This window comes from Dipodomys spectabilis, unplaced genomic scaffold (assembly GCF_019054845.1).
Source record: "Dipodomys spectabilis isolate Male_0828 unplaced genomic scaffold, ASM1905484v1 ptg000299l, whole genome shotgun sequence".
Taxonomy (NCBI): Eukaryota; Metazoa; Chordata; class Mammalia; order Rodentia; family Heteromyidae; genus Dipodomys; species Dipodomys spectabilis.
Window position 1 is genome coordinate 638,420 of NW_024870976.1, and position 27,501 is coordinate 665,920.

A 27,501-nucleotide genomic window follows, 5' to 3' on the forward strand; every position below is an offset into this window, starting at 1 on the left:
CCCTGGACACAGGGTGTTCTGATGAGAAGGGGCTGGGGAGGGAGCTGTCCCCCTGGAGCACAGCAGCTTCTAACAGTGGATTTGGTGGGGATTCTCAGAACTAAGGGCTCCTGCTTCCCTGGTAGGACTCTGGACAATAAAACTCAACAGTGAGCCCACAGTATTTGACAAGAGGGTGCCATTTCCACTGGCATTTGGTCATTCGTGGGCTCAAGAAAAAGCACGCTGTCTGCCCATGGATGGGGGCAGGACATGCAGAGGCAGCCACAGCCCAGGAGAGGCCGAGCAGGAGCTGCCTGGGCTTTGAGTGCAGAACCGTGGGGTTCACCTCCCAACACACAGGAGCCCCCGTGCGTACCTGAGTGCTCTCCTGACACATGCACACACGGTGTACGGATATATTTCCTTTAATGTTTGGAACTGGAAAATCTCTTTAATTCAGTCTACGCTTGTATAACACAAATGTTCGAGAATCCACCACCCACCCAACCTGGTGCTCAGGCCCGCCTGTCGGCAGCCAGCGACGGAAGCGTTCACGTGGCTGTTAGGTAGCAGCTTCCAGCAAGTAAATGAAGAAAGGTAACATTTATGCAGGTGTGTGTATACATATATATAGAAAATTGTGGCATCCTTAATTCCGGCCCAAGATTAAGAAAGCATTCACTTGGGTATCACTCAGGAAACATCTGGCAGACACAAGATGTCACTGAAGAGGCACATCATCTGATGAGGCCGCCCCCAGGGATGACACATCAGGTTACTAGGAAGAAGAACGAATATGCTCACCTGTGGAACTGTATCTCCAATAGATGCGTATAGATGCGGGTGTGCAGGTATGTGTGTGTGGTGTGTGTGTGTGTGTCTGCAGGTGTGTGTGGCTGTATGTGGCATGTGTGTGAGCTGCGTGGCCAAAGTAGAAAACACCAGTTTATTCTGTTCGTACTAAGCAAGTTAAATAAATCAGATTTTTTTTTTTGTAACCTATAACACAATTCTTTCATTTTTTTTAAAAAGGAACATTGAAGATCTTCAAAAATTGCTACAGTACAAAAAAAGTGTATGTGTGTATATGTGTGTCTCTGTTGGTATTTATATATTTATATATGTATAATAACCAGAAATAGTGACTCTATCGGAAGATTCCCACCCCTGTTTTCTGTGAAATTTCTACACGTGGTCCGCTTGGCTCCAGCTTGCAGCCAAGCTTTGGGGTCAGATCATGGCACATAATGGCATTATTGGCATGGGTTCAGAATCGTGGTACAAATTCCAGACGTCAGGTATCCTTCCTTCTGTCCTTTTTGCTTGGTCTCCGTGGCTCTCTGACTCCAGTCCCCTCCTTGCATTTCTTCTTTCTGTTCTCCAAAGAAAACTCCAGGAGGAGGCGGCGGCCCATAGGCATGAGCATTTGTACAAAAATATATTTTGCCTAGAGTGTCCCGCTCTGTGAGTTTTCCGCCGGCAAACAGAATGGCAGCTTCCCTTAGATAGTCTAGTTTTAGGTTTTGTATTTTTGTTTTGTTTTGTTTTTACAGGTTCACCAACGGGATCCTGTGTGGAAAGAAGAGAAGAAGACATTAGAAGATGGTCGGGGAAGGGAGGGCAGGGCCCTGGCACAGGGAGCCTTGAGGCTGCGTGAAAAGCCCACTTGCTCTCCATAGCCATTAGCTGGCACCAACATGGCCTCGGGAGGCACAGAATGCCTTGGAGTATGAACTGGCCAGCAAAAAATGCAGCGGACACTGGGAATTCTGGGCCAGGAAGTGGGATGTGACCCTAGCCCGTGACAGGGATCTGTAGAACTTTGACCTAAGAAGATGCTACACTGGCCATCTCTACTACCCCATGGGAGGAACCACAACAGTCGTCTGGTGTATCTGTCTGTCTTTCTGTCTCAACCACCACCAGCAGGAGGCTCACTGATGCTAGCACTCTTAAGGATCAATACATCTAATGGACGGTACCTTACTGAAGAGCAAGCAAGGACCCTGTCTGTGAGGGCCTGGTCAGCCATCTGCAGTCACCTTCAGTAGGTCCTATGGGTGGTGCTGTGACTGAGAGCTCCTAAGAGCACCCCACAAGAATCAATGATGGGCCTGGTTGAAGGTGTCACCAAGTTCTCTGTGGATTCCTCCTGCCCTATTGACTTGGGGAAACAGGGGTGAAGCTCCTGGGCAGAGAGCACCTACAGGCTCCAGGTCACATGCTAAGAACAGCCATGAAAGCTAGGGACCCCTGCAGTGTGTTCATGAACAGCACAGGTACAGCATAGATCACTGACCTGTGCCAAAGCCTAGCCTTGACATGTCTGTCCATGTTACCAACCAGGGGCAGGTAAGGAGGATGGCCTCTCCAGGGGAACCTAGCCTAGACATCAGAGGCTGGGCCCTGGGATGCCGATTCACCTGTCCCACTACCCCAAAGGCCATCTGTGAGGCTGAAAGGGAAATTGCCCCTATGGGCCCCTTGTCGCCTTCCTAAAGAAATGGGACGTCCTGTCCTGTCCAATACACACTGGACCCTTCTTGCTAACCTTACTGCTGCTGCTCCTAACCCAGCCTCCACCCATGCACCCCTCCCAACCTTCTAGAATGGGGCAGAGAGGGGTCTGAAAGAACGAAGTAATTTAGCACACACAGAACTATCCCTCCTGCACACGTGCCTTCCTTAGAGTTTTCCAAAGTTAGAAAATGGGGCACAAGTGTTGTATTGTTCCACTCAGATGAGCCACATGGAGTCGAGGGGTTCATGGAGACGAGAAGAGGAAGAGAAGGGTCTGGAGGGGTGGGGCAGGAGGGGGATGCGAGGGGCAGGGCTGGAGGAACAGAGCCGGAGGAGGGATGTGAGGGGCAGGGCTGGGAGCAGAGCCAGCGGTGGGGATGCGAGGGGCGGGGCTGGAGGGGCCAGGGTCCAGAGGGCCTGGGCGGAGGCAAGCTGCAGGTGGACCAGGGCTGGGGGCTTGGTCATGGCAGCTGTCCCTGCCCCATGGTGCGAATGGACTCCACGTGAACTTACAAACGGTAAAAATGGCAAGCTTTTGCTATATCCATTTTTCCAGTTAAATTTAAGTGATGCAAGTGGGGTCTTTCTAGTGGCTTATACCTGAAGGGTTAAAGTACTAAGAGCAGCAAATTCTGTCTAGCAGAGCAACACGTGGTGGCAATCCAAACACCTGGTTGGTTGTGTGCCTTTATAAGCCCTGCAAATCTTTAGCTTGGGGCTCTCCTCTTAGGCTCCATGGTGTCGGAGTATAGGCCGAGGCCCGAGCTGCAGCCCATCCAAATAAAACCTTAAAATAGCTGTAAAGTCTGACTCTTGGTGGTCTTCTTGGTGGGGGGTGTCCTGCAACCTGGACACAACATATTAGTGGGGGCTCATCCGGGATCCCCCCCAAAGACCCCCAAGACCTCAGACTCCGAAGGTAAAACAGAGCTGTCAAATTTGTCTTTTCCTGTCATTCGTCTGTTTGTGTGTTTTACTTTCATTTTTCTTTGTGAGGACAGCCACTCCGATTCATATTGTGTAAAGGATTGTAGAAGCAGACGCACTTGCAGGACAACCCTGGAGGAACTGGGAGATGTCCCAGATCCTCTTTTGAGGGGGGTCCTTGGAACCCCGCCATGAGAATTGTTTGGCATGAGTCGGTTCGGTGTTGGGCCAGAACTGACCAAGATGGCCTCCTAACCGAGGCCCAACTCACCCACTGTGGGTCCACTCCTGCTTCCCCGCTACAGGAGTCAGCAGACCAATTTGGGAGATCTCCACTTCGTAAGCTTTTTTTTTTTTTTTTTTTAACTGTCAGGCCTGCGTGTGTTTTGTTTGTACTGTTTATTGTTTTTTGGACTGTACAACTGATGGGAAACCATGGGCACCATCCATCTAGCCCCCTAGGCTTACAAAAAGAAACTAAGAAAGAGGAAAAGAAAAGGTACCCCTGGTTTTTCAGGGAGATAACTTGGAAGAAGAAATGTTTCCTCCCCCATACTCCCCTTTCCAGGTTCCTTCTGCAGAGCCTGAGAATGATCAAGAGGAGGAAGGAGCTATAGAACCCTCGGCACCTGCCCTTAAAGTTTCTGAGGGGCCAGTCACTCGACGCCGCCGTGGGATCACCCCCCTTCTAATGCAGCTGTTTTTCCCTTACGCACTGTAGGTCCTGTGGATGCAGATGGTCAACAGCAACCCCAATATTGGCCATTTTCTACCAGTGATCTATACAATTGGCGGACCCAAAATGCCCCCTTTTCTGAGAAACCCCAGGAATTCATTTGCTTGAAACTATTCTCTTTACTCATCAGCCCACTTCGGATGATTGTAGTCAGCTTTTACAGGTCCTTTTTACCACCAAAGAGAGAGACTGTATCCGAGAGGCAGCCCAGAAACATATCCCTGGTCCCACAGGAGTGCCCATCACAGATCCTGCCCTGATCGCTGCCTATTTTCCTGAGATCCGACCAACATGGGACTACAATATGGTTGAAGGTAGGGAATGACTCCTCGTCTACTGCCAGGCTCTGTTGGCAAGTCTCGAGGCAGCAGCTTCCCGACCTACTAATATGGCCAAAGTTTATGATGTTAGACAGGGAGGAAGTGAAAGTCCAGCAGCATATCTTGAGCGGCTCATGGAAGCTTTTAGTCAATATACCCCGTATGATCTTGAGACCCAGGAGTCGGCTCAGATGATTATGTTTGCCTATATAAATCAAGCTGCACCAGATATAAAGTGAAAGTTGCAGGCTCTAGACAGACTTGGTGAAAAGTCTATTAGGGATCTAGTAGCCACGGTGGAAAAGGTTTACAATAAGAGAGAGACAGAGGAGCAAAGACAGGAAAGGAAGGACAGAGAACGTGAAATTGAGCGTGAAAAGAGAGACCGTGCCAAGGAAAAGAGGCCAGACTTGTTGGACTCGCCACTATCACATGCCAAGCATACCTGGTACACAGACAGCAACAGTTTCATTCGAGATGGAAAAAGGTATGAGGGCGCAGCAGTCACCACAGACACTGAGATAGTGTGGGCAGAAGCACTCCCCCAGGGAACGTATGCACAAAGAGTAGAACTAGTGGCACTAACAAAAGCCCTACAGATGGGAAAAGGCAAGAGACTAAACATTTACACGGACAGTCGGTATGCTTTTGCCACCGTGCATGTCCATGGAGCCATTTACCAAGAGAGGGACTGCTGCTGACAGCTGAGGAAAAGGCTATTAAAAACAAACAAGAAATTTTAAGCCTCATCTAGGCCTTATGGGAACCAGCAAATATTGCCATTATGCACTGCCCTGGCCATCAAAAGGTAACTGATTCAATAATCAAAGGAAATACCTTGGCCAATCAGGCAGCTAAGGAGGTGGCTCTCCAGCCCAGAGTGGAAGTACTGACTCTAGTAGACCCAGGGCCAGGAGCTTTGCCTCCTGAGCCTCAGTACTCCCAAGAAGACTTGGAGTGGATAAAGAAAATTCCCATGGCCTATAAACCCCCAAACAGAGAAGGAAATAAAGACCGGTGGAAAACTGGTGAGGGGAAACTTATCTTGCCACAAAGATTGGGCAAGGGAATTCTTATGAGAATCCATCGGGTCTCTCACATGGGAACCCGAAGAGTGCAGGACTTGCTCCGACACTCAGAAGTAAAAATTAGGCAAGGAAATCAACTCTGAGGACATTGTTAAAAATTGTAAAGCCTGTCAGCTCACCAAGGCCCCCAATCAACCGGTTACAAAAGGAGCTCGCCTCTATGGAGATAGGCCAGGTGTGTATTGGGAAGTAGACTTCACAGAAATTAAAACTGGAAAATTTAGATATAAATATTTGCTAGTTTTTTGTAGACACCTTTTCAGGATGGGTTGAAACCTACCCAACAAAGCATAAGACCTCGAACGTTGTGGCTAAGATGATCCTGGAAGAAATCCTACCCAGGTATGGCTTTCCATCCACCATCGGGTCAGACAACGGACTGGCCTTCGTCTCAAAAGTAAGTCAGGGAATAGCCATGGCACTGGGGACGGACTGGAAATTGCACTGTGCTTATAGACCCCAGAGTTCAGGGCAGGTAGAAAGAATGAATCGAACTCTAAAAGAGACCTTAACTAAATTGGCTTTGGAGACTGGTGCAGACTGAGTATCGCTCCTTCCTTTTGCCCTGTTTAGAGTAAGAAATTCACCCTATCAGCTTGGCTTTACTCCTTTTGAAATTATGTATGGACACCCCCACCCATTATCCCTAGCCTTGAGACTGAATTGCTCGCTGATTTGGATGATACTGAATTTCTGTGTAAGCTTGACTATTTACAGCTGGTGCATAAGAGTATGTGGTGCATAAGAGTACGTGGCCCCAGCTTAGAACATTATATGATTCTGCTTCTATTCCTACCCCCCATTCGTTTAAACCAGGGGACTGGGTGTTTGTTCAAAGGCACAACTTGAGATCTCTGGAACCACGGTGGAAGGGACCTTACATGGTGCTACTGGCTATACCCATTTCCCTTAAGGTGGATGGCATTGCTGCTTGGATCCATTGCTCCCACGCCAGACCGGCTGACCCCTTTGCCCTGGACTACTGTGGGGAAACATGGGAAGTCTCCAAGCATCCTACCCAACCACTCCGCGTACGCATCAAGAAAAGAAAAATGCACTGATTGTTATTGGTATTGTTGTTCATGGCTAAGGTCAGAGAGGGACTAAGCTGTTGGAGTTTAGTTTGGGGCCGGAGCCACAAGATTGTGTCTCAGGACCGTAAGTCAAAGGGGGGAATGAACGGTTAAAGTACTTGAGGCAGTGACCACTTGTTGCTTGTTTAAACTAAACCTAAGATCAGCAAATTCTGTCTAGCAGAGCAACACGTGGTGGTAATCCTAACACCTGGTTGGTTGTGTGCCTTTATAAGCCCTGCAAATCTTTAGCTTGGGGCTCTCCTCCTAGGCTCCACTGTGTCAGAGTATAGGAGGCCCGAGCTGCAGCCCGTCTAAATTAAACCTTAAAACAGCTGTAAAGTCTGACTCTCGGTGGTCTTCTTGGTGGGGGTCCTGAGACCTAAGCACAACAATACCTATTACCCTAACTGCTCAGGAGACTGAGATCTGAGGATGGTGGTTCAAAGCCAGGCCAGGCAGGAAAGTCTGTGAGACTCTTATCTCCAATGAATCACCAAAAAGTCAGATGTGGAGCTGTGGCTCAAGTGGTAGAGCACCAGCCTTGAGTGAAAAAGCTCAGAGAGAGTGCACAGGCCCTGAGTTCAAGCCCCAGAACTGATACAAAAACAAATAAACAGAATCATTAAAGGCTGGACTTAGTGATTTTATTCTTGGTTCTGATATATGTGTGCATGTATTCATAGGTGCATATTTATGCACATATGTATTGTGTATGTAATATATAATACATATATGTATGTGTATATGTGTGTATAAGAGATAACGTAAATGGTCTATCTATGTGTATATACATAATGTGTGTGTGTGTGAGCCACTTTACCTGGCCTCTGATTACTGATTATTAATGGAGCCTCGCTGTTGGCCACACCTGTTCTGAGCAGGTTGGGGACATTGAATCACAGGGCCACCCCACCTTCATGGCCAGTTTCCTGTGGAGTGCTTCCCATCCTCCATGCTGACATTGAACAAGTCCCGGCCAGGGGGCAGCCCTGGACCGACCCCCTCCAGCCTGACACCTCTTCCAGGTACCACTTGCAGCGGGCTCCTGAGTAGACAGTAGCCTCTCAGAAGAGCTCAGCCCCTGAGAGCCACACATGGGGACAAAGTCTCCCTGTGGCTGGAGTCTTTCAGAGGAGAAGTCTCTTGGAGGAGAAAGTCTCCTCTAAGCTTATCCATATCTCATGTCTTGGGACAGAAAAAAAAACAACAACACAAAACCAGAAATAAAGGGCAATGGTTCCGACCGTAAACTAGGAGCAGCAACGCTGCTTTCAGAGCATGCGGGGAGCTGAGTCTGTCACAGCCACTCACTCCCATTCCCAGCCAGGCCCGAAGTTGCTGCCCAGCCCTGCAGCTCCACTCCAGGGTCTGCTTGGACTTCCACAGACCTCCCTGCCTGGCATGGGCCTGGAGGAAGGCCGGACAAGGCAATAGAGATGTGAGCGGCCAGTCCTGGACCCCAGGGCAGGAAAAGAAGCAGGTGAACACAAGAGCGCTGTGTGTACTGCAAAGCCATCTTGGAGATGGGATCTGGGATAAATTCTGCCCTCTGCTGCCTGGAGGGAGATTTGGGCTGTAAACATCATGGTCTCTCTGGATTTCATGCTCAGCATTTGCTTTTGTAAAACAGAACAAACCGACAGCAGCCAGACTGCTTGGCACAGCAGCTACTGTTCAGCTCTCCACAGTGGGAAAGGACGTCTGGAACCTAAGATTCTTCAATGTGATCGCAGATGATAGCTAGAAAGAGTCTGGGTGTGACTTTGGAAAAAGACTGCTCCTTTGAATACCAAAACCTTGATACTCCACTAATGCAATTTTTTTTTTTAAAGAACAAAGTGGGAAAGCTCAGGTGCACTTCTTATTTTTATTAGGTGTATCTTTAATATATTTTTGAACCAAATAACAGGATAACTTATTTGTCACTTGTATTGATTCATGATCCTTGATGGTTTTTGAGGCTCTGTCTAGGATAAAGTGGCTTTGGAGAATGGGGAAAGAAAATGGAGTGAATGCTAATGAGGTTTTCTCTACTTTACCTATCCTACGAAAAATGGCCAGGAATTAGCACAGGAGCTAATGTCAAGGTGCTCCCTTCCTTTGAGAGAGGAAGTTAGCTTCACTTAATCTCTGTCCAGAGCAACCTGGTCCCACTGAAGGAGGATCTGAACAGGAACTGGCTGCAACCTCGGAAGGAGGCCGAGCCCCGGAGGAGGCAGCCTGGGCACAGCACACACCTGTCTGCAGGGAAGCCAACAGCCATGGCTGGGTCTCACATGTGTGTGTGCAGGTGGCCTGGGAATGGCATGGGCACGGCCTGCTACATCATCATTAAAGAGGCATTTGGAGCGTCTTAACAACTATGTGAGAGATAAATATCTCCACTGGCTCTTAAACCTTAATTAAATGTTTTAGTATTAATTGCTATTTATTTAAGGGACAATAAGTACCCTAGTAAATCTGAGGGATCTTTCTCTCTCTCTCTCTGACTCTTCCAGCTTGATGTTCATGTCCAGGCATTAATTACTAGAATCAGAGGATTCATGAATCCAAACGCCCTCACTTCAGTGAGTGAAAAATAGTCTGTCGGACACACAGCAACGGAATCTTTAAGCATCTATCACAGACTAACGAGGCTGTTTGCACAGCCCTCCTGGTCCGGTCTGTGCCACGGAAAACCACCAGGTGTAAACCATGACTCTGTGTCAACAAATGTGGTGGCTGAGCTCAGCCATCTAAGCATATCTCCATGGCCCCTGGCTCTCCCAGCTGCCCAGTGGCTTTGTAAGGCCCCCAGGGAGGGACCCTCAAGCTGTCTGTGTCCAGAGACATCCCCTCAGGTACACAGGGCGTGCTCAGAAATAACAGGGTTGACAAGTGGGGTCCCACCTATGGGGTACCTACATCTCATGCTCCTGCCCAGAGAAGTGGGGGGGCTGGGAGAACCCAATAATACCGTGGAGTCTTCAGTACACAGTGGAGAAGGGATCCAAGAATCTAGCAAATGAGATGGAGGGAGAGAGGTGGTTCCTGAGATTTGGAAACAAATAATCGGAGGCATTTGTAGAAGTTCGTTCTTGTGGCTTCCTGCTCTCATGCACAAGGGTCCAGGGCTCAAGCCTGCGGGCACTGTAAAGCTGGCCCCTGTCCAGCAGAGGAGGCTGCCTGGCCCTGAGAAGCCTGTGTACTTGGAGATCTTGTGTCCCTCAGCTGTCCGCTACGCGGCAGGGTCTGCAGCAAGGCTAGGCACCCGGGGGCAGTCTAGCCCCATCGCTGACAATCTGACTGCCCTGAACACATCATTTCCCTTCCCCTTCCCCTGGCTTCCATCCGATCCCCCCCCCCCACCCCTGTGGGATTGTTGTGGGGACTAAGCAAGCTCTGCCTTGGACCGAGTGGCCTCTGTCAGAGGCCGCCTGAAGCTGATGACGAGTGGCCCCCATTCTGTGGGTCCTCAACCAGGGGATGGGGGCAGAGAGGAAGTAGAGGCTGTCACAGACCCGCCATCTCCAGGCCAGAGAACGTTGTTTTCGTACTTTTTAGCACTGGGGATTGAACTCAGAGCCCTGTGCATATTAGGCAAGCACTCTCCCACTTCACTTATGCCTTCATCATCTTTTGTTTTGCTTTAGTTTGTTTTTTTTTGTGCAGGGTCTCATGCTTTTGCCTGGAGCTTGGCCTGGGACATGATCTTTCTGCCTCCACCTCCGGCAGGACTGGCTTACAAGCATGCACCACTATGCCGAGCCTTTAATGCACTTTCTGAGTTAGAACCACCCACCATGGGCACCTACTGAGCATCTCCAAGCTGGTCCTGGGAGCCCACTGCTAATCAGCACGCTCCTATGATGAGTTTGACTGCAATGCCAAAGTGGCCAGCCACTGTTTTACCAGAGCCTCTGTTCTGAGAATGCACCACACTTCTGCCTGCCACCCAGAGGCTGGGCAGACTCCCCTGCTGGCCACAGAGACCTCTGACAAACATCACACGCCCTTGCCCACTGGTGGAACATTCTGTCTTCAGGACAGGGAGTAAGGCTGGAAACCCAAAGTGGAGGGAACTTATAACTCATTAGCTCTGGGATCGAGAGCTGACCAACACAATACTGGACTGAATGTAGCTGCCCCCTGGCCAGCTGAGTGCTGCGGACTGAGTCCCCTACAACTTCCCAGTCTTCTCTCCCTCTGTCCACAGGAATTCCCACTCAGCTCTGTGTGGACGGTGAAGAGGAGGAGGAAGAGCACTTTTTGGAGGAGAGGTCCCTCCCTGATGCCCCCCAAAGGGCTTGGAGGCCTGGGATGGGAGGATTGCAGGGTGAGCTCATTCTGGGGTGGCACAGGAGAAAAACGAGGGTGTCTAGCATGCTTGATATCACCCCCAAAACAAACATGAAAATCCTGGCTGTTCCCCAAGTCTGGGCACGTACAGGGCATGGGGTCACCAGCCCTGGGTGAGGTGCAGCCTGGCATCACATCCTGAGATTCGGCACCAGAGAAGCCATTTAACGTTTGCATCCACATTAATATCACTGAAAGCAAACCAAATGTTCCCAGGCAGTAGAGCGTGGAAAATTCATCCTGTTTGGGTGTCGGTCCCTGGCTTCAAATTAGTAGATGTCTCCACTTTCTTTCTTTATCATGTTCTTTCTTATCTCTCATTTTTATATTTCAAAATTGTATTTGAATTCTGCTCCTTGTCCTCCCTGAGGCCGGGGGGGGGGGGGTGCCAACCCCGCTCACAGAGCTGCAGTCCCAATGTCTTCCTGCTGCGAAGGAGCTGTGACCAGCTGCTTCCAGGGGTGATGCTCCTGCCCCAGGGGCCCACGCCAGGCAGCCACCTCGGGAATGGCACAAAGTGGACAGCCAGACAGTCCTGAAGCCCCACTAGGGATCAGGGGAGCTGCCGCCTCCTCCTCCCCCTTCTCCCCCTCCTCTTCCTCCTCCCCCTCCCCCTCTTGCTCCCCCTCCTCTCCTCCTCCTCCTCCTCCCCCTCCCTCTCTTCCTCCCTCTCCTCCTCCCCTTCCTCTTCCTCCTCCCCCTCCCCCTCCTGCTCCCCCTCCTCTCCTCCTCCTCCTCCCCCTCCCTCTCCTCCTCCCTCTCCTCCTCCCCCTCCTCTTCCTTCTCCCCCTTCCCCTCCTGGCTCCCCCTCCTCCCCCTCCTGTTCCTCCTCCCTCTCCTGCTCCCCCTCTTCTACTCCTCCTCCTCCTTCTCTTCCATCAGAGCACTTCAGAGAGCTGCCATCCAGCCTCCCCATACATCCTTAAAAGCGATCCTTCAAAACATGTCCCACTTGGAGAAAGACCCTCAACAGCACCCCCCACCCCCCACCCCTGCCAAGTAAAGACAGGAGGAGTGGAGCAGCATGCTTACCATGAAATAGACACATGGCGTCTGCCCTGCCCCCAGGAGGTAAAAAAGCCTTCGGCCAGTCAGCAGGAGATTTCGAACCATTTCTCAGACACAAAGGCCACAGGGATGAGATGCCGATCCGCAGAGGAAGATCTGCAGAGGGAGAGAGCACAGGATGGGGTCACAGGGTCTGTAGAGCACAGGAGAGGGGCAGGCAGCGCCGGCCTGCAGGGGGAGACGCGTCAGGATGCTGTCTGGAGACCTGCCAGCATTCCCAGGAGGGGACCCCCAGGCCCGACTGGGGAGCCAGGCTCACACCTGAGGATGCAGGCCTGGCACTCAGATGAAGGAACGCTAAGACTTGTACCTGCTACCCCTTGCTTGTGCCAGCACCATGATGTGGGTTTTGGAATTTGCAGGACAAGCACTGAGCTCAGGGTATACTTACAAATACAATAACATACATACTGTAATAGAATACGACATAATATATAATCCCCTGGTGGCCGAGATGTGATATTCTTTATTGCCCATGACAGAGAGGACAAGGCCTGGCTTTTAAGGTGGAACCCTCCCACTTTGTCACCTATGAGGCTAAGCTACCCTGTCCCCAGGCCAGCGAGCTGCAACAGAGCAGAACTTTGGGCCCCCCTGTAGACACCCCTCCATTCTCGGCCTTTGTGCCAGGACACCAGGGCTCGGGTGGGGCCGACCATGTGCTTATCAGGCTCCTCAGCACAGCGCAGAAAGCAAGGGGGGCAAAGCAAAGGAAGAAAGGCAGCCTGCAGCCCCTTCCCTGAGCACCCGCGTTCTCCCAGGGCCACCCAAGCCCTAATCAGACAGCCATGGGTCCCGCCCACCCACACAACCTTGTGGTTGTCGGCTCTTCATGAACTTGGCCTCTGGGAGATGGGGCTGCTCTTACAGAGCTCCCCAAATATCTAAGAGGAGAACCAAAGGCCGAGAAAAGGGGCTCTGTGGTGTCTGGGCTGGGAGGGCCCTCCTAGAAGGAAGGAGGCACCCAGGAGAGAACACTGGAGAATCCTGCATGGGACGAGTACTCCACTCCCTTGCTGTACAAGGATGCAGTACCAATGGCTCCATGCTGTCCCCTGCATACCTGGGCTGCTGAGCTTCTGCCTTCAGACCCCTGAGGATCACGGAAGAACACGAAAGTCCTGACTGCAAGTCAAGATGCCTGGGGTTCTTGGTCCCTGGGGACTGTCTGAAGTGGCCTCACACCCTGTGGCTCAGGGGTGTTTCGGGGGGCCTGGTGTCACCCCACCAGCTCCTGTGGCTCAGGGGTGCTTCGGGGGGCCTGGTGTCACCCCCACCAGCTCCTGTTTTTTTTTTTTTCAGTTGTTGGGGATTTCTGTTTTAATTTACAAACTAATGCAGGAGTGCACGCTCACTTAAAGAAATAGCTTATTGATATTTTAATTTAGTTCTGGACAAACCTTCAGAAGCTGACTCAGGGTTTTGTAAATATTGCCAGCGATGGCTGGAGAAATACGTCTTCTTTGCGAGATCGTACATGAATAATAAAAGAAAGCATTTAATAAGAGATGACTGCTCCTGGAGTCTGGATGCTGTTTGATTTTCCTCCACGCTCACTGCTGACATTTTATTGATGGGGGTGGGGGAGAGAGGTCTCAAAGACTCGGACTCCAGGAGGGACCAATGGTCATTTGTTGATCTTCAGTGAGGCCAGTGGGCTACATAGCTGGCTTTGAACTCTGAGGCTCAGGGGGAGAAGTCCCAGTGGGGACTGAGGGCTGAGGAAAACCCCTCCCACTCCGCTGCCTGAGTCTGGGGTCTGCCAAGGGAACACAGCTGGGTCCAGGTTCTGCCCCCCCAGCCCTGCCCGCCATACACTTGGGCTACTCATGGCATTGATCAGGCCTGGCCCACCGGGAGCCCGGAGGCTCAGGATCTGTGCTCACCGGTTTCCGTTGAACGTGGACTTGTACTCCCCAGCCGGGTGCAGCGTCTCGTCGGTGTAGACGGGCACAGATGCCCGCACGCACTCGTGCGAGCACTGCAGGGTCTCGTTGTAGGCCGTGAAGATGTCTACACTGCTGGGTACCCGTGCCGGGGTGAAGTCGGTGAGGTTCTGGCAGCTCTCCTCCTGCTGGTTGACCTTCCGCTGGTGGCTGTTTCTCCGAGTGTTCCCACCTTGGGCACAGCTAGGAGACAGGGAGAGGCTGGGGGTGGGGGTGGGGGCAGGTAGGGGCCGAACCCCTCCCCCACCACACACAAGGCTCTGGAGCTTTCCTCCCAGAAGGCTTGGCTTCCAGGCATCCACCATAACTGTTTCCTATCAGATAGCAATTTCCAGCCTCTTCAGAAAGACCAACCACAATCAAGCAATCAAATCTTTTTTTTTGGGGGGGGTGGGGGAAGGAAATAAATACATATATAAACTAGCTAAAACAAAATTTAAAATTTAAATGTGGCTATGAACTGCCAGGAGGGTCGTGGGGGTAAGCAGATGCATGAAGAGCGTCAGCTGGGGGGGGGAGGTACTGACTCAGTTTCCCTGCCGATGTCTCAGTAGGATGAAGACAGCCTTGGTAAGAGGGGGCCTGGGTAGCGGGGAGTCCCAGGGGGACCGGTCCGAGCGGCTGCTCCTTCATGGTGAGGTGCCACAGGACCTTCTCTGGGGAGCTTTGGGCAGTGGTGACACCTCCCCCTCCCCCCTCCCCGCCTCTGGAGAACGATCACAGGAAGGAAACGGTGCGGCTTGTCCTCCAGCCCTGAGGGGGCATCCAGGGGGCTGTCCCGTGTCCCCAGGCGGCCACAGCGGATGACCACCCTTGTGTGTGGGGTTGGACAAGAGGCCCCGTGGAACCCCGGGGGCACTCAGACGACGAGCTCACAGAGGGGAATCTGGGAGAGCTCCCCTGCAGTGTGGGGGTGCCCCCTCACCAGAAACCATACACCCCCTTCCTCCGGCGCCTGTCCAGGCTCCTGGGGGTCTCCCTCCCTCCTGCCTCTGTTTCCCCTTGGTGGGGAGAGAGTCTTGCAGGGGATCACACCCTCCCGTGAAGGACACTGCTCCAGGGCTGAAGCCCCACACAGAGGAGGAGGAGGTCATGAACAGCATTTGGCCACCTGCTGCTAGCCTGCTGCACCTCCAGCACACCGGATGCCCAGGGGAAGGGTTGGCCCCCAGCTGCCTCTGAGTCTGTGTCAGGCCTCAGACTCCTCTGCAGAGAGGGTCTCTCTGTTCTGACAGGGACCATGGAGACGGTCCTGCCATGCCTCTGGGAGCCCCTTCCCTGGCCAGTCCCTGCCTGAGAAGGCCTCGTTCCCCACCGCTAGCAAACCAGGGCCAGGGGTCAGGAGGCATCTTGGGACCCGGCCAGGGGGAAGGGCATGGCCTGGGTGGGGTCCTGCCATCTCCATCCTCATGCCACCTGTCATGGGGTTCCACGGTGGTGAGTCCTTTCCCGAGGCTCAGCCCCGCCTCCCTCAGGCCTGTCTTCCTGTCACCCCACAGCAGCAGGGGACCCCTGGGAGTGGTGATACACCAGGGGAGAGGCGGGTGCCACAGGAGCAGCGGCGCCCAGCTGCTCCCTCCCTGGCTTTCTCTGGGTGGGAGTGTCAGGTGTGTGGCACTGAGGGCTGGCCTCAAAGGAGGCCACTTCCCAGGAGCAGCCAGGGGAGGTGAGCTGCCCACAGCAAGGCTGCAACCTAGATCAGACACAGAGTGACTAGGAGAGGAAGGGAGGGAGGGAGAAAGGGAGGGAGGGAGGGAGGGAGGGAGGGAGGGAAGGAGGGAAGAAGGGAGGGAGGGAGGGAGGGAGGGAGGGATGGAGGAATGAGGGAAGGAGGGAAGGAGGAAGGAAGAAAGTAGGGAAGGGAGGAAGGAAGGAAGGAAGGGAGGAAGGAAGGAAGGAAGGGAGGAAAGAAGGAGGGAGGGAGGGAAGTGATAAAGGAGGGAAGGAGGGAGGAAGAAAGGAGGGAAGGGAGGAAGGAAGGAGGGAGGGAAGGAAGGAAGGAAGGAAGGAAGGGAGGGAGGGAGGGAGGGAGGGTGGGAGGGAGGGAGGGAGGGAGGGTCAGGCTAGGCTGGCCAGGCCCCGCCCCTTCGACCATGGGGAGGGTTGGGCACCAAGTGTGGACCCCACAGGGAGGGGCTCAGGGAGCCACCCAGGGATTATGCATCCGGAGATAATCCTGGGCCCAGCGAAGGTCAGGCAAGAGGAGCAGCCTGAGGCGCTATGGCAGAGAAGCTGGGGAAGGCCAGGGCCAGCCACAGCTGACGGCAGCCAAAGGGCCCAGGGCTGGGGCTGCCTGGGTCTCTATCCAAATGGGAAAAGCCACTCAGAGGGCTGCGATCCCAGCCCAGGCTTGCAGAGTTGGGGTGCCTGTGCACAGCCTCCCCAGGGATCCCACCGCCCCCATTTCCAAGCCTTACCAATTTTTTAAGACAAGAGTAGTGATGAGCGCAGCGATGACCATGATGAGGGAGACGGTGATGGTGATGATCTGATGCACAGCCAGACCTGCAGAGGAGGGGACAGGGTCAGGGCTGCGGCTGCCACCACCGGCCGGGCACGGGCAGCCCATGCCCCTTCACACCTGCTGGCAGGAGCCGTGGGCACAGAGACCATCCTCTCCCGGGAAGGAAGGAGGAAGGAAGGAGGGAAGGAAGGAAGGAAGGAAGGAAGGAAGGAAGGAAGGAAGGAAGGAAGGAAGGAAGGAAGGAAGGAAGGAAGGAGGGAGGGAGGGAAGGAAGGAAGGAAGGAAGGAAGGAAGGAAGGAGGGAAGGAAGGAAGGAAGGAAGGAAGGAAGGAGGGAAGGAAGGAAGGAGGGAAGGAAGGAAGGAAGGAAGGAAGGAGGGAAGGAAGGAAGGAAGGAAGGGAGGAAGGAAGGAAGGAAGGAGGGAAGAGGAAGAAGGGGAAGGGAGGGAAGGAAGGCAGGCAGTAAGAAAAGTTAAGAGGGAGGGAAGGAAGGAGGAAAGCAAAGAGGGAGGAAAGAAGGGAGGGAGGAAAGGAGTAAAGGAGGGAGGGAGGAAGAGAGGGAGGGTGGGAAGAAGGGAGGGAGAGAGGAAGGAAAGAAGGAAGGAAGAGAGGAGGGAGGGTAGAAAGGAAGGAGGGAGGGAGGGAAGCAGGCAGGCTCCAAGTGCCAGTCTCTCTCAGGCCTTAAGCCCTGACATGGTCCAAGGGCAGGTGAACCTGCCAGGGCTTTCCTGCTGCCTTCACCTGGCTTCAGGAAATCTCTGCTGAGGACCCGCCACCTCTTCCTCCCTCCCTTTGCTCTGGAGTCATGACCCTGGAGGGCGAGACATTGGCCTAAGGGTTGGGCCCAGGGTTTCTTAGGGGAAGGCAGATCCACCGCCTGGCAGCCTCTGGGGCACTGGTGGCTTCTGCCTCTCTCCAGAGTCCTCCTCGGGAGCTTCATTTCCCACTGAGTTTCCAGGAATGAAGGACCCGGGCCCAGGGCAGGAGCTCCTTTGGGGAGGAGCGGCCCTTCGGCCTCTCTTCCCTGGCCTTCTCCCTGGCATGGGGCAGAAACGGCAGGGCCAGCAGCGTGGGCAGGGCAGGCCGAGAAGGGTAGGCTGACTCCACAGCATAGCGGCCAGTCTGACCAGCCGAGGGGCAGGAACGCGCTCTCATCTGCTTCCAGCCAAAGATGGAGGTTGAAGGAGGAAGACAGGCTTCTAGCAGCCCCTGCCTCTGGTCCCCACCCTGACCACATTCCTTCCTGACCACATCTGTCACATTCTTTCTGGGACCTGGGATCTAGGGCCAGCCCTGGCTGGCGTCATCGCCCTGGCTCCATCCCGCTAGTGGAGAACCGAACCCCAGCAGCGGAGGACCGAGCGACAGAGCTGCAGGGAGATGTCCCTGCTTCCCCCCCCCCCCGCCCCCGGGGATGAGCTACCAGGAGCTTGAGACCCGGGGGTGCTAGACCCATCTCCCTACCCCAGATCCCCAATCCCAACGTCAGGCAGCAGAGATCTGCCCAGCACACCTGAGACCTGGGTTCTGCTGAGGCGAGGGCGGCAGCTGGGAGCATCCCTGGCCGTCTCCACAGCAGATGTTACCTCTCTGCTGAGCACAGTCCTCGTGGAGGAATCTCTGGTAATGATTCAAAGCTGTCAGGAGCTGAACATCCGCTTTGCCTCCCCACTGCTTCCTCTTTGGGGGCGACTGCCATTTGTCACAAGGGATTCCCACCCTGAACTGCGGGGCGGTAGAGCATTGCTAGGAAACAGTGTCGTGGCCACCTGCCAGCCATCTTCCATCCACTGATTCAAGATCCACCCCGTACATGCCACACTTCGCCCATGGTGGCCCCCCCGGGGTTGGTCCCCAACCCTGGGAGCAACCTCAGGGCACAGCCGCTGTGGGGCTTTGTTTTGAAACTTCACCACTCACAGTGAGCTTGGCCAGTGTGGCCTTGCTTCTGCCCGTGCCTAGCTTGTGACATCTGCGATAAATCACTGCGTGAATTCTCCATCTCCCGGAGACCTGGGGTAGACTTTAAGTCCTCCAAACCAGCCCACCAAGGGGGCCAAAAGCAATTTAAACCACAAAAACCCCTCCCATCCTCACCACCAACAGCACGCCCATCAGCCCTGCCATTTCTTGTTCCTCCACCAAGTTCCCTGAAACCCAACAGGACCTTGTGGGCAGAGGAGGGGTGGAAGAGACATGACGGATGGCCACGGAGACACTAGTACCTGCTCTGTGTCCTCTTCCCCTTCCCCCAGACACACACCCTGAGACCCAGGCAGGAGACAGCTATTCTGTCCTGAAGAGCTGGTGATTAGCCCGGGCCCTGGGATGAGAGGAGGTGATGCGGATGGCGACTACAATGGTGAAAGGGATGTCGTAGGCGTGACGCGGACCGTGCAGGAGGCGGCAGGAATAGCAGAGGTCTTGGTGAGCATCATGACGATGGTGAGCATGGTGGTGGCAGTGGTGATGGTGATGATGGTGGTCGTAATGTTTGTGGCCGAGGTGATCTTGATTAAGTGGTGATATGATGTGGGTGGCGATGCGTGGCTTTTTCCAGGGGCCCCTCAGACATAGTGGATACTCCCTCTCTGTTGACTATACCCAGGCACCAGCAGACCACGGTGATGAGGATGATGACGATGGTAATGGCCATGGTGAATTAGGACGGAGACCGTAAGGGTGGAGGTGGCGGTGGGGACCATGGTGGTGGTGGTGATGACTGGAGATTCTGATGGGGATGGTAAGGGCAGGAGGATGGTGATGAGGGTGGCGGAGGTCAGGAAGATGGTGGTTGTGACGGCCACCCCCTTGCCATCAGCAGAATCCTCATCAGTGCCACCTGGGTCAGCATCCACGCGTCCTAACCCACATCAGCAGCAGCACCACGCCCTGATCATAGTCAGGCACTGCTTCTCACCACCATGGCGAAGAGGATGATGAGGATGAAGCCCACGGCAGGGAGGACACAGGCCTGATGGGGGGCCACAAGGGCCAACAGGTATCCTGTTTACCCCGGACACAGCTCGCAGTGGTGGCAGAAAAACTGTCTGTTTTGTCCTTGGGTCACGGAGGGCCTGGTGATGCCAAAGCTCACACAAATCTGCCGGACTCTGAGCCTGGGCTTGGTTAACTGAGCTGTTGACTTGGCCGGACGGCCTCTTTTGTCCTTCCTTTCAGGTCAAAAGCTGGCTCTTCTCCCCGGTGCAGGTGTGGGAGAGAATAAACTCTCCTGGAGGCAGGCGCTCGTGCCCCATGGCCTTCACTTTGAGGAGGTCTTTTGGAGGAAGCTCTCTGCCCATCTCGGGGCTCCCAGACAGCCATTTCTGGGCATGTTATATACCATATCCCACGGTAAGAACTAGATCTTTGTTTCAGAGGCAAAATGGACCAGCTTCTGGGCCAAGGTAGGAAGAATTAACACCTTCAGGGACAGGTGATATCGAAGAGTAAAGAGAGATAGAGGAGAACCAACAGGCAGATGCCAACAGGACTGGCTCAGCCTGAGAGAGCAGGCCTCTTCTATAGGTCCTAAGAATCCCCCTGCAGGAACTGAGCACTCTGCTCTCTGCTCTGCCAGAGGGGGCCCAGGGTACCACCAGGCTTTGACCTGTCAGTGAGGTCTCTAGGAGCAGGACCCTCGCCCTTTGCCTGAGGTCCGTGGAGTTCCTGAGCCTCATAAAAACGTGCTCCACTCATGATCATCTTTGTATCTACCCAACCCCATGCACGTACTTCCTGACACAGTTTCTATCCTGCTGCAGTAATTGCATGTCACATTGCTAAACTTACAACTGAGAAGTCAAAAATAAGAAGTCAGGGGAACAGGAACAAAGGTGGCAATGCGTGTCTCAGGTTTGATGGCTCTGGGAGGACCCTCCTTCTCCTGCCTTCTTTGTGAATTTTCTCCATTGGATTTCTCCAATTACAATTTAGAGAAGCGATGTGTGGTTAATAACCAGCTACGAGAATCTGGATGACATACAACCATAATAGAGCAGCTGCGCTTTCGTGGGTAGTTTCTTTATGCCGGGCCCCTTGTTAAGCCTCCCCACCTGTGATCTACTCAGTCTGACCTCATCTTGAACTTTCTTCTACCTCTCTGATCAGGAGCCTGATGCTTAAAAGACAAAATGACTTTCTCTTGGTCACCCTGGCAGAGACAGGATAAAAGGCAGTTTTCTGCTCCGCAGATCTTGAGAAAATCAAATGCCTAATCCAAATCCAACAGATCGGCAGCCACATTATGGTCCTAAATTGGTCAGAGACAAATGTCTTTCTACTCCTTGTACACTTTGTTCCAGAAGCAAAGAGCCTTGTGCTTCAAAGCTGGACACATGGGGTTTGTGAGCTATTAGACTTCTGCGTAAGAAGCCAGTGCCTTGAGAAGAACCTACAGACCCTACAGAAATGGCGGCTGGACAAAGACTGAGCCTTTTGACAAGTGGTCCCCATAGTATTTGAAGGAAGCAGTTGGGAAGTGGGAGCTCCAGAAGGAGAACTCGTCATTTCTTCTCTTTGAAAGGCTGGCTACTAGGAAGACAGCAGACCAACAGGTACGAAATTGTGTGGTGTTTAACGCATCTCTGTGATATCTGGTCCTCTGTGATGTAAGTCCTTTATAGGTAGGTGGCTCTTTTCTTACAGAATGAGAGTACAGGAAGAGCCACGTGTGTACTGGTCAACTTTGCATGTCCACAACAGAACACTCCAGCACACAGCCTTACATATGTGGAGGAAAGGTGATCAAGCTCACAGTTCTGGAGGCTGAAGGAAACGGTGCCTACATCAGCTCAGTTCTGACGAGGGCAGGTGGCAAGGGCTGCCTTTTTGCAGATAGAGAGCAGACCGGATGTTGAGTGGGAGCAGGCAAACCACAGGTGCTCAGCCCAGGAGCCACAGACCTTATGCCAAATGCGGCCACATTCCAGCCAAACTCCCTTTGCCAGCACCAATGATGGCCTTCTTTGCCCCACGGACCACAGATGTCAGAGCCCCTGATGAGTCACACAGAATACAGCAGCCAAAGGTGGCTGGGGGTATGAATGACACGTAGGTGTCGGCTCCAAATGACTGGTTTGAGGCTGAGACTCAAACTACAATCTTTTTGGTTCAAAAGAAGAGAAGCTTCGCACTCCATCATCAAACGGTCACCATCTGCTGGGACTTCCACTGGCCACTGTGAAGATGATTTCAAAGACAGCCCCAGCCTGTGGCTCACTCGATACCCAGCCGCCCTGGGTTAACCATGCAACGCAGTTGGAGACTCGATAGCGTCACATTAAGATCTCCTTGGAGAACTCATCAGACAGGACTCTTGGTTTTTTGTTTTTGTTTTTGAATCAAAACTCAGGTAGAGCTGACCAAAGGAATCTTTTGAAGGGTACTCAGAAATATTTCAGCTGCATGTCTCATTTATCAGCATTCACGATACCCCGCCCCCAACAACTTGAGGAAGGCGAAGAGGTTCAGATCAGGCAGTCACGTGATCGAGATCTATGCTGCTGTCTTTGGAAAGAACTTTCCTTGACCATGCAAAGAGGCTCACAGGAGGAAGTCCCCCACCCCCACAACCTCTCACTTTTCCCACGATGTCCCTTAGCACTGAAACCTTACATCCGATTCTCTTTAACGAAGTCTCTGGGGGGCCATAAGCAACCAGGAACGGTGCCCCCAATCCCGTACCTACCCGGGACAAGTGGGCTCCATGCCACCTGGTACCTGGGCTACCTACCCGGGACAAGTGGGCTCCATGCCACCTGGTACCTGGGCTGTGATCAGGCTGGTAATGATGTCACCTAAATAAAACCTATCTTCCACACCCCAAGGAGCGGGGAAATAAAAACCCCACAGACTTCCTCCTCTCTACTGCCAAGGTCAATCAATGCCAAATCTCATCCTCAAACTCTTTGCAATTCAGACATGGTCCCTGAGGCCAGCGGCATGCCGTGCGGGGATTTTTGCTTCCTCTTCCTGACAGGTGTTATTGTTCCTGCTAATTTAGGGGCTCTCTCTGCTCCTGGTAATTGCCACTGTATACTAATGTGCTAGGAATCAGCTGCAGTCCCGATAATGAAAAATTATACCCAGAATAATGGATGGGGACAGATGGATTACCAAGCTCCACATCCATCAATGGGGCTTTTATGGTTATATTTGTGGTGGTTTGTAATAAGATCAGGCCCCGAAGATTGATGTGGAAGTGGGTAATCCATCTCTGGGCTTGAACAAGGTCTTATTAAAAGAAGCCGAATCAAACACAAGCCATTGTCCGTGGCGAAAACAAACTGATCACGGGCTTTCTTTCCTACCACGTGAGGGGGTTTTACGGCACGTTGGGCTGTCACACTTGGGTGACGATAGGAACAATGGCCTTGGAATTTTCCAAGGCAAACGGTGGCATTTCTGTGCTCACGGCAGCTTGTTGGACAACGCGGCCCTTGCACGCAGGCACCGCAGAGACCAAGGCAGCATGTTCTGTGGGGGTCAGTCCAATAGGCGAGGGGTGACACTGCTCACCCCAAAGTGAATGTTCACAGAAAAGCACAGCTGCTGGACTTCCTGGCTGGGGACACACAGAAACATTCAGGGCCTTCCAAAAGTAAGAGCACTGCAACCGAACTCACAGGCTGCACAGAGATGTATTGGTAAGAGATTCGTTATGAGGATCAGCTCATCATGGGAGCCAAGGAGCCCATTGCCTCCCACTGGCAAGCTGGGGAACCAGAGCAGCCCCCACTGTAGTTGGTTCCATCCTAACCCAAAAGTCTGAGAGCCAGGGAGCAGCCATGAGCACCCCAGACCAAGGCCAGAAACCTGGGAGGCAATGAATGGAGAGTCTCCGAATGAAGGTCTCGGAAAGAGCAGGAGGCCCAGCTCAAGGAGAGTTCACCCTAACTCTGCCTTCCTCTTCTACCCAAGCTCTCCGCTGGGGTTGGACGACGCCAGTCCCCACCGCAGGGAGGAATCCTTGCTCTGTCTGCCAGTTTCCCCAGAAACGCCCTGTGATGCTGCTTTCCCAGTTCCCCGGGCACGCTTTGCCAGCCAAGGTGACACACAGAAAGAAGCCACCACCGTTAGCCACGGCCTGACTCATGCAGGCACTCCAGGCGCATCCCGTCGGGAGTCCCTCCAGCCTGGGACGGAAGGGAAGTGGCCGAGCTGGCATCGCATGGGGACTCACCCCAGGGGGAGCCACGGGGAAGGACCTCAGTGCCAGGGGAAGCGGTGAGCTCCCCCTGGGGACATGCGGTGATGTACAGAGACAACGGGGGGCAGAAAGTGGCTCCACTGTCATTGTGGGTGCTGCCCCCAGAGGACAGTGGTGTTGAGGTGGAGAGGCTTTGGGCTGGAAGGTCAGAGACGCGTCCTGACCACACCTGGGTGGGTGGGGCAGCGGCTCTCCAGTCCCCTCCCCCAAGCTCCTGCTGCAGGCCCTGCCTGGCGAGGAACACTTAAGTGCTAGGGACGGCAGGGCAGGACGGGAGGAGGTGCAGGGGATGACAGCCCTGTGGGGTTTGTCACATAACAGAGTGACGTGCACACCGGAGGGGGACACAGAGCACCCAGCACTGTGTGCTGGTCAGGCACGGCTCACTACACTACAAAGAAGTGGTAAATGGAAGGGGGGAGGTTCAGAGAGTTGCCTCAAGACTTTCAGTGCAATTCAGGGGTCCCCAAGACCTCCCCCCTTCTGTTTTGAGGGATTCACAGACCTCAGGATCGCTGTCGCACTCATAATTACATCTTACTCCCGCAGGAGAACGCAGACTAGAACCAGCCTCAGTGGGGTGAGGCCAGCTACCCCAGCAGTGGAGTGAAAATGTGTGGGAGCATTGCTGAGGAGGGGCGCTGGCCTGGGTCTCGGGCCATGGCGTAGATACACAGCTGGTCTTGGTACACAGACCCTCTAGAGGTTAAACGGATAGTGTACGGCCAAGACCCCAAGTAAGCGCAGAATTCTCCAGGGATGTGGGCCCATCCCCAGGGAGGCAGGGCTCGCAGGTGCCCTTACCCTGCACCCAGCGAAGACGCCCTGAATGGGACAGTCGACCCCACACAAGCTCGCTCCGGAGCTAGAGCTGCTTCTAGCTTGAGGCGGGCGGGAAGCCATGGTCCCAGGCCAAATCCAGCCCACTGTCTCTGTAGACAGTTTTACGACATGGCCGTGCCCACTCATCTCCACGTTGCCCCTGGCAGCCCTGCGTGATGCTGCCCCTGTGCCTCAGTTCCCCCGGAGGCACCAGGTCCATGGTCTGAAACATCTGCACCAGCCCTTTGAGAACATGTGGCTGACCTCCGTGCGAGGAGACCCAGAGCCCTGGAGTGGGGCTTGTGGCGTGGCCTGAGTGCCCGGGCCAGCGGTGTGCCCTGCTGTGCTTTTCCCAGAATGCAATCACTCGGGAACGCGGCAAATGCTGAGTGGCCTGGATTCAGAGCTGCACGGCCAGGCCACCCGTCTAGGTTTCTGTGGACTCCCTCAGACTGCGGCACAACTGACAGGAGAAGTCAGGATCCGGGGTTGGGGCTGAACGGGCCTGCCCCTGCCTTGGTCCCTGGCGACCTGAGATGAGGGACGCCAGCTGGGTCCCCACGGGGCGCATTTTGCTGGAGTAGAGACCGTCTTACAGGAGACTTGAAGGGATTAAAGTCAGAACTTCCAGGCACTTTCAAATCCCCAGTGGGTCTGCTGTTCATCTTGCTGAAAAACAGAAGCGGCCGACTGGGAGCGTTGAGCTCAGTAGCAGGTACAGAAATGACCCACTTCCTTCCCGTAACCCCAGGGGCAGGCGACATTCCCACGGAGGAAGCCGCTCCGAAGGCTTCGGCAGGCAATTCTGCCTCTCCTGGCACTAAAGAGAGGCCGAGGCCTCGAGGGGACAGTGAGACATTCTTCAGAAGGGCTGGCGGCTCGGAAAGCGACGAACTTTCCTGCAGGCCATCAGCAGCCCCCTGGGGACAGGCGTGGCAGGAGGGCCGCCCTAGAATCTGTGTGTCAGCTGGACACCGGCTCTGTTATTCCCAGGAGCACCACGCCAAGCTGCATCCTACCCCCGCTGCGCAGAGGCCCCACCCCAGCCATCCCAGTAGAGGCTGCACCTGTCTCTAAATGTTTGGAGGAGAGGCGAGGGCTCTCCTGCCCTTCGGAGCCAGCTGTGCCTCTCCTGGGACCACCTCCCCAGGAGGCCCCACACTGGGTTTACGTACTCTATGCATTGGGCAGGAGGGTCATGGAATGAAGCTGCCCAGATTTTGAGGCTGCAGGCACACAGCAGGTGCTCAGAATATGCCCAGAGGATGCTCGTGCTGTGGTACCACCATGCTGTGGCTTTGGCAGAATCTACCCAGAGTCTCAGAGACAGGCGCTGGGTAGGCCTGGTTCCAGGTGTGAATCGATAAATGAATCGATGCTGGGAGACGGTGGGGGGTGAGACCTGGGTGGAGGCATTTGGTCGCTGCAGACATGCCTTGGGGAAGGGCATCTTGCTCCTGACCCCTTCCTGGCAGTCTCTGCACTTCCTGGCTACCATGAAGCGACAGGCTCATCTGGAGATGAAAGCAATGGGGCCACCCTGGGCGGAAGCGTCCTAAACCATGAGCCAAAACACATCATTCCTCCTACACAAGCTCTCTCTCAGGTGTTTGTCACAGAGGTGGAACGTAGGAGCACCCGTGCCAGAAGTTTGATTCTGCTCAACACTGGTTTGATTTCTTTACAAATATGTACACTATTCCCGAGATACTGCCCCAATGACACAGACGGCCAGCCCACCCAGAGGTTTAAACGTTGGCACGGAAGCCAACCCTGGTCCAGAGCAGACGTGGACATTGTTAGTGAAATGAGCCCCTTCCCATAGCTTAGTCCACTCCTTCCCCTCTCCACAGCTTAGCATGCTCCCTTCCTAGGCAACACCAGGCCCATGTAGCAAGGGCAGTAAGTAATCAACTTTACCTCTACCTTGGGATGGCACTCCTCTGGGACAGCTACCACCATCTAAGGCAGCAAGAGCCCCTTAGAGTGACCTTCAGGTCTGGGCAGCTGCAGGGCCCCTTATCTACTACTTGGACAGCAGCCATCCATCCTAGTCCGCCATGATGAGGCCCCTGACCCGCACATCCACACCAGGGTCTCGCCCTCCTAGCCCCTTCCAGCCCCTCCTAGACCTCCTAGGCTATATAGGTCACCCCAGACAATAGCCGGCGCTTCCTCTCACTTCTCCCTTGTGAGAAGGGGTCTTGCCAACCCCCCTCTCCCGGCAATAAACCTTTCTTGGTTCTCTGGCAAAGTCTAAATGATCTTAATTTGCTAACAGACAGGCTTGCCCTGCTGCAGGGCTTACCTCTAACCAGGACCCAGCAATGCCAGAAAGTTGTGAAGCCATCAGTGGGTTGATTCACTGGTAAGTCAGAGGGCTGGTGGTCCCATCTCCTCTCACTGGATTCACTGGCTAGGACAAAGCCTTCAAACACATGCGCCCTTAGGAGATACTGCAGACCCAGACCATAGTAGTATTGGATGGCATTGGATAAGGATGTGCTGTGGGCACTATGAAGCTTTCTGGCGCCTGGACTGTAGGGGGTGGGCCCTTCCATTTATCTAGACCCAGTGTATATGATGTCTGCTTCAGGCCACACATTGAGCCACCCAGGGATTTCATGTCAAGCCTCAGGGCTTAAGCGACCTGGGAGGCGGCAAGGACTAGTGTAGGTACCTCGGAACAAGGCCTGAGATGCCCCTCCAGGCAGCGCAGATGGCTGTAGCTCTGCTTCAAAACCACTCCTGTCCTCCGAGCCAGCAGGAGGCCACGGTCACCTATGCTCCTACCAGGCCGTCTACAGACTGGAAGGGGGATGGTGCAAGTCCAACACCAGATCCTCCTGACTCTCCAGGGCTTTTGGAAAGGTCCCAGTGGAGCCGGGCGCTGGTGGCTCACGCCTGTAATCCTCGATACTCACGAGGTTGAGATCTTTGGATTATGGCTTGAAGCCAGCCCGGGCAAGAAAGTCCACGAGACTTATCTCCAATTAGGCGATGCG

General features: G+C 53.8%; 1 protein-coding gene across 1 annotated transcript in view; it reads right to left on the minus strand.

Annotated features, from left to right (window-relative positions):
- Nucleotides 1-411: 411 nt before the first annotated feature.
- The window catches only part of Ajap1 (adherens junctions associated protein 1), a 66,244-nt gene continuing 39,154 nt past the window's right edge, over nucleotides 412-27,501 (minus strand). The window contains exons 4-7 of the mRNA XM_042701992.1: nucleotides 16,419-16,506; nucleotides 13,942-14,184; nucleotides 12,020-12,151; nucleotides 412-1,551 (exon numbers count right to left, since the gene is read on the minus strand). Of these exons, the coding sequence (XP_042557926.1) occupies nucleotides 12,079-12,151; nucleotides 13,942-14,184; nucleotides 16,419-16,506 (404 nt within the window). The 3' untranslated portion in view covers nucleotides 412-1,551; nucleotides 12,020-12,078. The remainder of the gene's footprint in view (nucleotides 1,552-12,019; nucleotides 12,152-13,941; nucleotides 14,185-16,418; nucleotides 16,507-27,501) is intronic.